This window comes from Sphaeramia orbicularis, chromosome 21 (assembly GCF_902148855.1).
Source record: "Sphaeramia orbicularis chromosome 21, fSphaOr1.1, whole genome shotgun sequence".
In the NCBI taxonomy this organism is placed as follows: Eukaryota; Metazoa; Chordata; class Actinopteri; order Kurtiformes; family Apogonidae; genus Sphaeramia; species Sphaeramia orbicularis.
Window position 1 is genome coordinate 46,727,841 of NC_043977.1, and position 15,808 is coordinate 46,743,648.

Genomic DNA, 15,808 nt, shown 5'->3' on the forward strand with positions numbered 1-15,808 from the left:
GAAGTACTCCAAACGTGTAGGGGGCGCTGTAAGTAGAACAGTTCAATGCAGAAACACACAGGATGGAGAGAGAGATGGAGAACAGGTGACTGACAGTGTTTCAAACTACAGTGGGAACAAATTGTGACTTCTATTTGATTCTATTTGACACTAGTCTGTTGTCTATAAACACTGGCTGGATGCAGGTTTGGAGTACTTCTGTTGTAGTGACTGGTTATGCAGCATTTTTCATTTGCAGATGTTTTCTTGGTTTGCATCATTTCTTTATTTGTAGAGCATTTGATGATAATGCATTTGTTTTTGTTTCTTGCAGCGCATTTTTTCATTTGCACCACGTTCCTCTTTTTGTACCTCCTTTAGACTTGTGTTTGAGTTTGTGAATTTGCATCATTTCTGTACTTGCTGCTGTTTTCTCTTAATGAGACGCATTGAGTCATTGCAATTTATTTGGCTCTTGTAGGCAAATATAATGTACAAATATAATGGCAAATTAACAGATTACATGTGGCTTGTAAATGTCCATTAAACTAGCATGCTAAATAGAGCCCGACCGATATGGGATTTTTGGGGCCAATGCCAATATTGGGGGCTAAAAAAAAAGCCGATATCCAATATATCAGTCGATATCCGATATTGGCCAATAACCGATATATTGGCCGATATATGAAATAAGAACATTGATCTACACAGGATATAATAATCTTATATTAGATAATTGTGGACAGGTGGATTAACAGTTGCATAAATCTTTGTTTATCTCACAAAGATAAGTGACCCAACTTTCAAACGGTGCATGATAGTCTTATATTAGACTAGTGTGTGACCTGTGGGAACCATGGGTTGTAGGTGTGGTAGTTTTTATGCTGGGGAGAGCAGACTTTTCAAAAAGATGTGAGTCTATATTTTACAAATAGTGACATAAAAATTGTTTGGTAAATCATTCTTTAAAATGTAAGCAACACGTACCTTTAATGAGTCCAACTACAAAGCAAACTATGGAATCACAGTCTGTGATTTTTGGACGGGGGGGTTGGAGCAGGGGGATTAGCGGTCCATCCCTGTCGGGACGGGGGATGGTCCGTGATTCCGTGATTGTGGTGTGTGTTCATGTGTGGGGGGTGATAACATGATTGTCCGAGCAGAAGTGAAAGTGAAACTGACCTTACTGTTCCTCTAACTCTCCGGCCAGCACACACACACACACACACACACACACACACAAACAGGAGCAGCGAGTGGCAGAATCTCCGCTGCAAAAAAGTTAATAAATCGGTTACATATTGGCCAATGTTGATTAATCAGTGATGAGCTATAATCGGCCCGATTAATCGGCCGGCCAATCAATCAGTCGGGCTTTAATGCTAAACCACTAGTATGCTATTTGGTAACAGCTTACCCACAGTTCAACAGAAAACTTGAGTTATGTGTCATTTCTTATCAGTGCTCATAGAACAACCATGACATCATCCAATGGTTTCTGAACTACCAGTTTGAAGTCAGAATTTTGTAATTTGGTCATCACCATGTTGGCTTTTTGGAGCGAGAAGTGACCATATTTTGACAAAAGGGGCGGAGGCACAGGAGCAAAGGGGTCAGAGATGTCTGTGAGGGTTCATGGGTCAGCTAATGGTAAACACAACTTAACGCGTACTCAGTAATAACAACACTTGTACAGACTTGGAACTTGGTAACTACAACTACAGTGGAGTGGTCTGTCAGAAAAAAATGCATTTTATTAAATAACCAGTAACTCTGAAAGTTCAACTAGGCAGGTAAGTCAGCAGTCATACCAACTTGTCAATCAAAACCCACCACAGGGAACATCAACACTGCTAATGGACTGGAGATCTGATTAACAGAGCAATCATTTAAAGATGGACCACCAGGTCAGCTATTAGAAGGTCCAGATAAAACAGATGAAACTGGAATGACTCCTGGAAAAAAAATGTAATTAATATTTTCATAGAGCAGCTCAATATAAGTCTAGGGGAGCCAGGACCTTTGGGAGCCAACTCAATTGGCTGTCAGCAGAATTACAACTTGAAGGTATTTCTGCTTTGGCTTCATTTCAGAGCTGTAGTCCCTCCCCCTTGGTTCACACTCCCAGTCCAGAACACAACTCGGACCATGGCAGGAAACTGAATTATTACTCTCAAACTGAACTTGCACTGAACAAATGCAGAAGCTGCATGAATGACTGGGCTGCATTTTGGGTGCATTTCATACACTTTAATCAGAAATTTTGATGTTGCAAGTGAAACCTTGTCAGTAGTAAGATACGCCGATGGTGATTTAATGGTAGTAACCTAAATAATAAATGTGAGATAGAACAAACAGGGGACACTCAGTAATTAATGAGATCTGAGGTTAAACATAAAATATAATGTGTGTTTGCTTTTGTGTTCTAATGTCTAATACCATAAACATTAGCTTATTAAGGATTTATAAGGCATTTAAAGCCATGTTCATAACCAAGTTCAACCTAAATACACACCATTAATAATCTTTTATGAGGGTTTTCTCATTGTAAAGTGGTACAGAACAATATGAATCTTACTAATGCACTCTCACACCATTTCAGGACTTCAGGAAGCTGCTGAAGAAAGAGGAGAGGCCGGTCCTCATGATGTTCTACGCTCCCTGTGAGTCCTCTTCTGCTTGTTGAATAGCATAATGTGATCAGAAGATGGTGTGCCAGGACAAACTGAAAGCAGCTATTATTGCCCCCAAAAAAATCTGAAATGAACTTAGTGTAGTAGAGATCTTATTCAAAAGCGATTCGCTGTGTGGACAAGATCAATAAACAGAGGCACACTTTGCAATGCTAGTGTTTCAAAAATCAATACAGCTGTGGGTTTTTCCTGTATTGATCATACCTTGAAAACATGAGTCACTTTGCCAGCTTTGGACTTACTGCACAGTTTATGTTATTAACTATGAGGCTACAGCTAATGTCTGTGTTTATTATCCATTCACACCTTCATTTTCTCTGCCACATTAATGTTTGGCCAATGTATTTACTGCAGTGTCATCTTTAATCATATCTTGAATGACTTGAAAACAGAAAATCTGCATTTCATTTCAAATAAAGGATTTGAAACTTCATCAGTTACCATTATTGATTACAGTTATTGATTATTGATTTTAGCACAAACAATCAACATAACGGAATATATAGATGAGGTCAGAGGTCTGGATGCACTTTGGCTATCACTGTTATGATCACTTTGTTTCATTGAACAATTTCTAAAATGCAAGAAAAACTAATATGTGGTTTATTAATTTTCTTTGACCTTTAACTGACAAAGGCAATAGATTTTCCATGTTTTCACTGACCAACTTAATTATATTTTATAAAGATAAATAGGGGTGAAATGATTCCTCGAGTAATTCGAGTACCTTGATTACAAAATATGATCGAGAAATTTTCTCTTGCCTCGAGGAATCGCTTATTTAATTGTAAAGCTCAAAGCATGGGATTTCGCATGGACTACTTAATGTGGCACAACGTGCTTACGTCACTCACGCAAAGGAAGATGACGGAGGATGCGGAAGTGTTCAGTTGAAGCAGCGGGAAGATGGAAGAGGCGAGTGAATACAGCAATGATGACGAAAGACAAAAAAAACAATAAAAAGACAGAAAATGTCAGAAGTGTGGAAGCATTTCAGACTGAACAGCAAGGTAAACACCTTGACATGTATCCATAGTAACACGGCCCTTCCATACCAAAACAGCACATTTCCGATGTAGCATCTTCTCATAAGACACCCAGAATGGAGCGTAGGACCCGAGATAAAATAAAATTAACGTAGTGCAAATCAATGAGATTAACGTTAATGTACCTTACTAACATAACGTTAACCCTGCGAAGGGTTAGGTTTCTGTTAATTATGGCTACTGTTGAATGTGTGGCTAGTTTATTACGACTGTGACAAGCATAGATTTAGGTTAATTTCCCAAAAGCATGGCCAAAATTGGTGCACGACTTGCTCAAAGCTTTCTCTCACCTTTTCATGACCTAATTTTGGCAAAATCCAACTACTTTTTGCAAAAATGAAGAGAATCATCAATTAACTGGATGTGTGTGTGTGGGGGGTTGTAGGTTATGAGACAGACAGATAAGGCGGGGTGGCCATTGCCTTGATTCTCCTAAATATAGCAGAAATGTGTAAAATTGTTCATGCATGGACTTGTTCCAAGTTCCCGTCCAAATGTTCTTGCCTCTTATATGACACAACGCATTCCTGTTATGTCTAAATTGTAAATTCTGAAACTTATAGCTGCCAAAGTTAAGTTGCACATCAAAAAGGCAATGTTTATGCCTTTTTTTTCATTTATTAATGTCTTATATTTTTGATACTTACAAGAAATGCTAAGTTGAAAGTCATTAAATTTTGTTTATTTTCATTTGTGTTTTATTTATTTTTATTTGTGTTTGCAATTGCCTCTGGAAATGTTCTTAGTCAAGAAAATACATTTTGTTGCATATGCACAATATGAATGTAAGAAATAAAACAGTTAATTATTAAAAAAAAAGGAAACCAATTGGTCCTTCATTATAAAGTGAAATACCTTATTTCCTCTTGTGTATTTATAATTGCTCTTTAACCAAGCAAAAATAAGTTTTATCCAATTACTCGGTTAATCGAAGGAATTTTCACTAGAATACTCGAATACTAAAAGATTCGATAGCTGCAGCCCTAAAGATAAATACATTTGGGGTTTTATGCATGCAAAAGTTGTGAGAAAGACAAGATGTGAAAATTGTATTGAATCTACAATTATGACTGTTGTGTTAACCGGTAACAGGAGAGTGGATCAACACTGGACACCAAATACAAATTATTAATGGTATTCCAGTCTGGACTCTGGGGGGGGCTAGTCCATGTGTGAAAATGGTGTCACATGTTCCTAAACTAACAAAGACAACGCTCACCAATGTCTAGATTTCAACAATCTTCTTTAAAATTACTGGTCAGATTCATTTCAAATTAATTATGTAGCTTCTTTTGAACAATGTCTACCAAGTTTGTTCACAGTTTTGAGAAATTTTGAGTTCTGAATTTCTTCCGAATTTTGAAATTTTATAAATTTGCCTTTACTTATAATGGTCCATATTCTGATGGTTTATACAATGGAAATGGTTACAGATATCAATATAGTTACTATTGAGCATTGTTAGGAAAGTCATATATGGACTTTCATTTAATTAGTTGAGTTATCCTCTTGTGAAAGTAGGCAAGACAAGACAAGGGAGGTTCATTTATGTAGCACATTTCATGTACAAGACAATTCAAAGTGCTTTACATAAAACATTAAAGGCATTACAGTGGGATGCAGGGGATGCAATAAAAACTATAGGCATGAGTACCACCCGCCTCTATTGGGAGATTGATCTCCTGCATCAAAACCGCAGGACTCTAATGCTACGTTTAGATGGTAACGATCTGAAAAGTGATGCAAAAGTGGCGTTGTGTTCTCATGTTTAATTCCACATTTAGATATGCGTTGTGGGAAAAATCTGCATGCAGACGGACATGCAAAAGTGTGTGAAATTTCCTATTATCTAGGCTAGGTGGCATCACCACCGCCAAGACCTAGCGCCTGTGTAGAACCTTTCTGCTTCTCTTCCTGTTCTTTCCTAGTGCAAGATACAATCACAAAACAGGAAACGGAACATCTTCCTTGTCTGCTCTCTACTACTCTCTATAAAGATTCACTGAAACAACTCTTGGATGTAAATTAGGGCGGCTAGGGCAACTTGGAGGTCCGTTGGAGGAAAATAATCTGACATGTTTTCCTGTACTGGCGTGTGCCTGTGATGTAAACTCTACATGACAAGAAAACGCAGTTTTAAGTTTTCAACCCTTCAGAGGGTGATGCAAGAGTAGCACATTTTTAAGATTTCCACTCTGGAAGATGCTTTTACTTTTTTTGCGTTTTCGACCCCCAAAATTGCTATCTAAATGAAAGGCACACCCCAGAGCATTGTCGCGTAAACTGGTCCTATCAGAGCAGCAGAACTTGACAACCTCATAAATTCAACTTGTTACTGATTCTTGATAGAACATGCCGGTGAGATACAGGGACATTGGTCCTGTTTTTTAACTTAAAGGTACTGCCAGGATACATGTATATTATCAAAGTGTATGACAACTTTTGACCATTTGAGAATGTAATCATTTAAGCAAAAGCTGAAATTAACCCATAAAGACCCAAACAGACACTGATGACCAAAACCATCTACTAATGTAAACTGTTTAATACCTGATGATTCATTAATTCTATCAATACATGTAAATAACAGGTGTAAAATACAGTTTGTCATGCATTGATGGTCATCAGATACGACCCATTTGGACATTCAGAGGCTCCGTAGGTACTGTGGAAACACAGTCATCTTCTACAACATTTATTCACCAGTAAAACCCATGGAGTTTAATCAATGATGTGGATGGAGACACTTTTTATTATTTTGTTAATGATATATTTTGCTGAAAAAGTCACTTTTTCTTCAGTTTTCTCTGTTTTAAATATAATAACCTTCAACTTTAATCTGAGCTTTTATGAACATCTATATGATCAGTAATTAAATATGGGAAAATATCTCATTTTCACTGAAAAAACACAAAATACAGAGGATAATATTATAATAAATAGCCATGAATTACTTAAGAAAGGTTAAATAGAGAGAAAAATAATTTGGGAAGTGCCACAAAAGAAGCACTGGGTCTTTATGGGTTAAGATGTCTTTCAGCGATTATTTTGGAATTTCATGTCCTGAATATAGTCACTGGCTAACTGAACAGGAAACTGACTAAATGTTCAGAGCTGTGAAAAACTGATTGTAAATGCATTCATCCATTGTATGTAAACATCCAATCTCATCTGTATACACTGAGGACTCAGATATTTGTCTTTACTGTTTGTGCTTAACATAAATTCAGCTCTGGTCAGTGGTTTTCAAGACATCATATCTTTCACAATAGAGAGCACACAGCGAGCTGCTATTGACCAAAAAAAAAGAAAGCATGTCTCCCGACGGATGACAGGAAGTCTTTTCACAGTGGTATTGATGCTGTCAGAGCTGTGGTTCCCATTAACTTGTGTTGTGTTGTGTGTTTTGGCTGCAGGGTGCGGCGTTTGTAAGAGAATGCAGCCCATCTTTCAGCAAGCGGCCACAGAGACCAAAGGAAGATACGTAAGTGTACAGTCCCCCTTTACTCTTAGGCCTGTGTCTTATTGCATTATCCGGCTGTGATCTGCTGCCGTCCTTCACTGATGTTTGCAGATTAGATGAGATGTGTCAGTGCAGAGTGTCTGGACATTTAGTCAGTAGGGGGACAGAATGTGAGTCTGCCCTAAATGATATTTTTGCTTGTGTCTTTGCCTCCTGCAGAACTTTTTTCGGAAGACAAAACCTCAGCAAGTTGTGCTCTATAAGTATGGATTCAGCAGGATAATAACTCAGATGGCCTTTAAAGACAATTCAGCGGCCTTGATCGCTTTCTTTGTTGGAGATGATTCATACATTGTCTTTGTTTTGGTTGGCATCGACCTGCTGGAGCTATTGCAGTAGTTCATTTATTAACCTGCTAATCTGGTCCAGCAGTTTAATGATTTTAGTGCACTGTGGTTTTATCCAGCCGTATAATTAGTGACTGTTTTATTGTTGTTTCTTACTTGGCACCTGTAGCCGTAAGTAAAACTACAGTCTTTCTATCGGAAGTTTACAACCTCTGTATAGATTAAATGTCACTTCAGCTCGCCTGGTCCAACTGTTTACTTCCTAACTTTCCTTCCAGTTCTCACCCCATTTCTTCCCTCTGCCTGGTCTCATGGGTTCCCTAAAGACCCTGTGTTGTCAGTCTGCAGACAGGCAGAATTATAATGGCAAGTAAGCCTGAACTTGGGGGGGGGGGGGGAGACTGTTCCCAGCTGTTTGGATTTTTTTTGGACAGTGCTGGAGAGATGCACTCTCAAATAGAACCAGAGACCTCTGTGTTCAGTTAGGCTTTGTGTTCACAAACCTTTTTTCCTGGAGCACCAAAAGAAGAATCAGAGGGAGAACGTCCTGTTCAATAAGCACTGAGCGAGGCATCTGCCCGAGGAGACAGCAGAATGGAGTGTTTTGTTTCCTTCACACGGAGCAGGAAATGTAGGAAAACATAATTGACTGCATGCTTATGTGATTACCAAGGATGCTTACAAGTACTGACTATTTAAACCACTCATTCGGATGCAAACATTACGCATTAACACTCGTTGCACAGAACATTGAGGGGGGGTGTGTGTGTGTTTGTGTGTGCATGTGACGCTGAGACAGATTGTTTTGAGTGTTGCTGTAAGAGCCTGCTGAAAAGTGAAAGGTTTGAATATTTAAACAAAAAAAAAGTTGTTCTCCTTACTGCTGCACAATCTGCCCTACAAGCTCTAGAAAGCTCTTTTGAAAACATTTCATCTCTCATCCAGGAGACTTCTTCAGTTCTGAGAACTGAGAAGAACTACCAAGAAGAGCGATGACCTGGGCAAATGAGAACCTACACAGACAAGCCCTTGAAACATCTCAGACAAAAGAAATGAACAGTTTTATCTGCTGCCCTTATCTCGCTTAGTCAAGATCACACAGTCATGATTCAGTGGATTCCATTACACTGCAACATACATGGCAACGAAACTGCCAAAACACTGGCAAAGACAGGATCTAGACTAGAACAGGAAGACAAAGCTACTTAATTTCAAGAAGCAAAAACAATCATGAAAACTAAGCAAAACAAAAAGTGGAATTTTCAGCACCCTCAACACAGTCAGCATGGCCCATAATACCAGCTGACATGACAGGAGCAGGTCATTATCTTCCAACTATGTACGGGGTGACGACGGCTCAATCATTACCTATACAACAAACGGACCAGTGACCATGCTGGACAGGCAGTCAGACAACATAGCACCTGCTAAAATCAGGGTTCCTGCAGGGTCTTAACAGTCTTGAATTTACAAATCTGCATTTAATACCTTAATTTTTTTTTTAAAGGTATTCAATTTGATATGGTAGGTCTTATGTTATGTTGTCATAAACTTGTTGGCTGTATTATGTTTAAATGTGTCTGTTGTCCAATGTCCAAGTTGCAAAGAAAGTAACGTTAGTCTACTCAGTACTACCTGTTCCAAGCTAATAATTTAGAATTACCCTGTCCCCCAAAGGGGAGGCAAGGGATATTGTTTTTGGTTTGGTTAGTTTGTTTGTTTAACACTCTAGCAGCAAAACTATTGATTGAAGTCATACCAAATAGGGTTTATAGATTTCCAGTGACCCAGAATAGATGTGCTTACATTTTGGGAAAAGTAGGTTAAAGTTTAAATTGTTTTATAATTTTTTTCAATCTTTTTTCTTCTCCCATTTACTTATAATGGGCAACATTTCAAATATTTCTAAAAACATCAATTTTGTTTTGATTTTCTTCAAACTTGGCACATATTTTGAGGAAACTGATATGCTGACATCAGCACACACATAGACATGATGACATCAGCTGGATCGATGCTTAAATAAGCTACAATACTTGCGAGGGGCGGGGTTTGTTGTGCCTGGCATCACTTGTTTATGCTGAAATTAAGATCCAATTATCGCTAACTTTTCCAAGGCGTTGGAGCAAATAAAGACATTTTCCTAAATTCTAGGAGTCGTGAATTTTTGCCAATATGGCTGTGAAATGGCCGTTAAATTCTGTTCTAAGTAGTCTTAAAAAGTCTTACATTTAACTTGTAGAGAATAGGAACACTGTAGAAGACTGTCCCAAGTGTCATGCCCTGAGGTGAAAACTGTGGATGGAGGAGACCACTGTAAAACTCAACGGTGCCTTAGAGGACCTTCACCAGATGGCAGCTTTCATCACACAGACTGTTATGTCCATTTAGAGCGACTGAGAAGAACAGAAGAAGAAGAATACTGGGTTGGTGGTCTGCCCAAGTCATACACTACATTTCTCGTCTGTTGTGTCATGGACACAGGAAGACGGCGTCTGAAGTGTTGCATCTCTTCACACTAAAGTATCCGTGAGACAAAACCTCATATTAATGTGTGCCGTTGTTTGTGTTGCCTCATTTCTGCCTTTCTGGATGATTTTAGATTTTGCATCAACTTTTAAAACTGGGTGCAGAGGGTGCGTATAGAATTCTCATATTCTGTCACAACTCATAGATTGTTTCAAAGCTTCTTTTGTTTGTGAAGAGTGCCTTATAAGAGAGTTGTTCAAAGACAGCCGGGGAAGTTGAAACAATTTGACTTACAGTTTATCTGGGATATATCCTGAAGAATATTTTCACTCACTCATCATTTATTTATCCACAAAAGAGAGGTGCAGAAAGTGCAATTTTCACTGTCAGCCATGTCAAAGCTGAAATGGGTAAAGGCTGCTGATACTGAATATTGCTCTCAATGCAGTGTGTGAAGTGAAAAAGCTTTCTCACAGTATTGTACAGCATAGGTGTCAAACTCATTTTAGTTCAGGGGCCACATTCAGCCCAATATGATCTGAAGTGGGCCGGATCAGAAAAATAACAGTGGAAAAAGTGGAATTATATTATGAAAATGTTTGCATCTACAAAGTTTCATTGAAAATCTAATAACCTGAACAACCTTAAATTTCTTAAGAAATGTAAGTGCAATTATAACAATATTGTGCCTCAGTTTATCATTTCCACATGTGCATTACAATGCACAGATTACACTGGATCTCAAATTACACTGACTTCTCTTAAGACCTTTCAGGTTGTTCATATTTGTTCAGATTATTCACATTTTTTGTGAAAAGATAGTTTGTAAATGTAAAAATTTTCATGTAGTTTTGCTTTTTTATACTATAAGAGAAAAATTTGGAGTTGTTATTATTTATAGTTTATTATGGTATGGATTGTATTTAACTGGTCTAATGCACTTGAGATCGAATTGGTTTGTATGTGGAACCTGTACTAAAATGATTTTAACATCCTTGGTTGTTAATATCATCAGTGTAATTTTTACATTTCACAAACTCATCCCACGGTCCGGATTGGACCCTTTTGCAGGCCGATTTTGTTTGACACTTTTTTATTACAGTATTACAATGCCTCCATACTAAGGTGACCTACAATATATGCCGTTTTCTTTCATTACTTTGAGGTTTTTTTCTATAAGAAACGGATGATTATTGTCTTTCATGAATGTTCTGCAGTTGTTTTAATCATTTATCTTGCTAATGCTTAAAGGTGAAGTATCTAACTTTTTCATTGCTATGCATGGCCTTGGATGCGCAGCATCGTTTACCATGTACAGGTGTTTTGGTCCTCTTCTTTTTTTCTTTCACTCTCCCGGTTCTTTTAGACACCTGTCTGCCTTCACAGGTGTCGTCCTTCATACAGTCAGATGGAGAAAACAGATCAGCACAGCAGTGGAGTCTCTAAAACAGACAACCACGTCTCAGCTGGGAGATCGTTTTCCTCTTTGTTTTTGCTGATTGTTCTCCCTTGCATATTTTAGAGTGCCAGAGGGTTATTTTAATTTGGTTTTGTTTGGGTTTCGATGTTTTCCTTGAGGTTAAGTTTAGGGCCTCAACATCTTTTAAGTTATTTATTATATTGAACTTGTGAGTATGACCATGCTAAAAGTGTTTATTTTATTTTATTTAACCTTTTTGAACCAGGTAGGCCAATTGAGAACCAGAGGCAGCAGAATACACAGATAAAACAGCAAACACAAAACAAAGAAACAAGTTACAAAGTTACATAATGAGCCATAATAGTACTAAAAGACAGTATTATTTTTGGTATTTACAGTGTTATATTTTTAAAAGTAGTAGAGTAGTTATTAACAGTAAGAATATAAAAACAGATAATGTAGTTTTACAACATGTCGTACCAATGCTAAAAGGAAGTAGCAGGTACATTATATATAGTGACATGTGTTAAAAACCAAAATGGCTAAAAGCAAGTGCACTGATCTTGTACTAATGGTTGTATTGAGTAAAAGTAGAAAATAAGTTTCAGTTAAAATGGTTGTGCTTTTATATGTTTATATAAATATATGTTCCCTTGTTTAGGGCAGCCATAACAAAGACTACATAGACCAGGGGTGTCAAACTCAGATCCTCGAGGGCTGGTATCCTGCATGTTTTAGATGTATCCCTCTTCCAACACCTGATTCAAATGATAAACCTATCATCCAGCTCTGCAGAAGCCTGATAATGACCGTCAGGTGTGCTGGAAGAGGGAAACACCTAAAACATGCAGGATACCGGCCCTCGAGGATCTGAGTTTGACACCCCTGACATAGACTCTTATGAAAATAATCCTTCTCAATCATCTCTTCCAACCATTTCTCAGTGAGTCGGTGGTGTATTTGACTGTAGAGGCCCCGCCTTCTCCCTTTATTTTCCATTTTCCTTTGGTTGTGCTAGGTTTGAGATGTTTCTGGGTTTCTACTTTGGGATGAGGTGCATTTGTACCTTCAGCAAATAATAGGATCCTACAGAAACAAAGTGTCTCCAGCTCGATCTTTTCTGTCTAGGAGATAAACTGGGATATTCGCACACATTGTCATCAAAATGCAGAATATTTGCAGCTAACCTAAAAAATGTTTGCAAGGCATATATTAACATGCTAAACATGGGAATAATATATATTTTTTAGAATTGTTGCTTGTGTTTTTGTGTTATTCTTGTCAAGGGATGATTTGAGTCTCCGGATGATGCCAGTCTCGCATGCGTGGAAGCGTTTATCTCTGTCGGCCATCTTTTATGACCCGCTATGGCAATCTCGCTAGGACAAATGACTCACTACGCAAGCTCAAAGATCACATCATTGGCAAAAAGTACAGAGACTTTACATTCAAGGAATATCTTTCTAGTGATCAGAAGTGATTTCGAGAGTCAATTTATATGCCTACTTTCGATTTCTTTCATAGCTGAGAGCCTATCCAGCTGACAAACATTTTGATCTAAATCTAGGGGAAACTGAGTGGTGGAGGGTAATTGCGGCTTCATGTCAATGATGCGATCTTTGAGCTTGCCTTAGCGAGTCGTTTGTCCAAGCAAGGTAGCTGTAGCGAGTCGTAAAAGATGGCCAACAAAGATAAATGCTTCTGCGCATGCGCGACTCACATCGTCCAGGGACTCAAATCGTCCCTTTACGATTTTATTGTAACATTCATAGAGTTTTCAGCTCATCATAAGAATACCATATAATTTTATTGTTAGCAGGATTTGTAATAAACATTGGAACACCAGACATTTACAACAAACAAGTAAACACCATGCATTTCAGAATATTTGCTTGCATTAGTGTTGTATTGTTTCCTCATTAGTAGAATCTGTGCTAAATTTGATCATTAGCATTGTAAGGTTGCAAGTATGGCTTAGCTAACGTACAGCTGAAGCTAACAGAGGCCAATTATTAGTTGGTGAATATTCAACCAAGTCTAAAAGGGAACAGTTATGCCTGAGAATTTCGAAAATGTTGATTATATAAAAGTCGTAGTGATGGACCTTCGGCACCACTGACAGGAACTTGTCATTTTCTCTCAGTATTTTAAAAGCAGGAATAACAAAGTCCCTTTTCATCTACATAATAATGTTGTTTTTTTGTCCGAACTGAGCAAGACAGCCTCACAGGGCTGCTAATGTGGTTATAATCTAGCGCTAACACAAAGCAAATGCATTAATGCAGGTTGTCTGAATCCATTAAAGTGCAACAAGCTAGCAGTTCATAAAAAAGGCAGTTAAATTGAATGTTTGGGTGTTTTTTATGTGTTAATCAGATCTATAGTGGCCTTTTTCTGTATAATACTAGCTTTTATGAACTCTGTCTCTTGCAGTTTCATTTGACAGAATCCAATTTCTATCCCCTTGTCATTGTTCATTATAAATTGTCTAAATTGTTTCACACATCAGTCTTTTTCCTTCTTGGACTAATCCATCTTTTTTGGAGCTCTCTAAAGGTGACTCACCTTTTTTTTTAGTATATCTGCTATCCCTTCTCTTTTCTGTCTCTTTATCTAACTTTTCTTTGCCTCCCTGACAACCTGGGATTCATTCGCCTCAGTCTCTACTGTGTCTTATGTTCTTTTTTTTTTTTTTTCGTAGGTGCTGGCGGGGATGAACGTGCACCCAGCTGAGTTTGATGGTCTCAAGCAGGAGTACAATGTCAAAGGCTACCCAACCTTCTGCTACTTTGAGTGAGTTAAGTCCTCTCATCCGTCTCACTTTAGGTCCAGCTCGTACTTCCAAGACTCCTAACATCAGAGCAGGGCCACTTCAAACAGGAGCCGTAGTCCAGACCTCTTAAATACCGGCGCACATGAATTGGAGCAGACCAGTGAAGATGGCGCTTGAGGATCAAAACTTGCATCTACCAAGTGTAAAGGAGAAGTGTCTGACAATATTTGGGGTCCTTAAGTATTCCCTTTGAACAAAAAAAAAAAGAAAACCCACAAGAAATGGAAAGGATTTTTGACTTTGTCTGTTTGAGGTGCCAGTGTAAAGTAGCAATGAGGAGATACAACAATGAAATAGAGCGGATTTATTAAAGATTTACATGTGTTTGTTGATGTCCGTACATTTTTAGGAGTCATTTTTTGCCTGGAGCTGATTTCCTTATGACATGAGCCAACTCCTTTATGAAGCTTACACATTATATCAAAAACTTCCCAAAGATATTCCCTTTTAGAAGAATCTGTACATTCCTTCGTTCACCTGTCACTGGTGTCGGTGTCCTTTGGGTTTAACTTCGTTTTCAGCTGTTTCATAGGAATGAAACGACATGATGTGAAGATTTCTCTACGTGTGATTTGAATGAAGCTGTGATGTTTTAATCACCTCTTAGTAAAATAAAGTGATAGAGTTTAATCACATTACATGACAATACCTGCCATGTGTGAATACTGCATAGTTAATTTTCAGTAAATGTATAATAAAGTATTACTCTTAAGGGAAGCTCAATAAAGGTTTAACACTGTCGTAACAGGTTAGTTGAATGTGTTTTAAGGAGTCTATAAACGGTTAATATGTTTTTTTTTTCTTTTTTAAGGAGTCCTTATAAATCAGAATCAGAATACTTTATTAATCCCAGGGGGAAATTATTGTGTGTGACAGTTGCTCCATTCAAGAATAATTGTGTGTAATTATAATTATGAGGAGGAAATGTCTTATAATCAAACAATAAGCATGTTATTAGTAACAATATAACAATATAATCTTATATCATGGGTTTATGAGGAAATCTGGGTCTTATTATATTAGTAATATTTACAAGGACCAAAACATGACGCCTTATCGGATTTTTTAGTTTGCTGATTTTCCCGTGAACAAACATGAGGGGGATGGGAGTGGTGTTATGACCTACACTACTACAAGCCACTGGGGGGGCAATAGAAATAGTTTGACCTCATGTTTTTGGAGTCCTCGTGTCATTATGTTGTTGTCCAGTCTGTGTGCTGTACTGTTGTTTACAAGAAATTGTTAATTAAATGACATTTAATCATCAGCTAAAATATCAGTATTGTTACACTGTTATGCTTTTGTAGATGAGTCTGTAAGACTATTTACTATATTATTATTACTTTATTAGAATGCCTGACTAGGTTATGGCTTTAATATACTTTTTTTTTTTTTTTTTATTGTGTGGATGAAAATTACACCGTTAATGTGGTCATTTCAGTTAATACTGCAGCTTTAGCTGTGTATACAGACACACACAGTCTGGAAGGTGCTGAGAGTGTAACTGATAGTGTTTGTTAAAGTAGACCCCCCAGCCAGAGCAGCTCTGCGCCGTCCT

General features: G+C 37.8%; 1 protein-coding gene across 1 annotated transcript in view; it reads left to right on the plus strand.

Annotated features, from left to right (window-relative positions):
- Positions 1 to 15,808, plus strand: part of pdia5 (protein disulfide isomerase family A, member 5) — a 183,710-nt gene that overhangs the window by 77,923 nt on the left and 89,979 nt on the right. Inside the window, exons 7-9 of the mRNA XM_030125714.1 lie at positions 2,582 to 2,642; positions 7,135 to 7,202; positions 14,119 to 14,210. Of these exons, the coding sequence (XP_029981574.1) occupies positions 2,582 to 2,642; positions 7,135 to 7,202; positions 14,119 to 14,210 (221 nt within the window). The remainder of the gene's footprint in view (positions 1 to 2,581; positions 2,643 to 7,134; positions 7,203 to 14,118; positions 14,211 to 15,808) is intronic.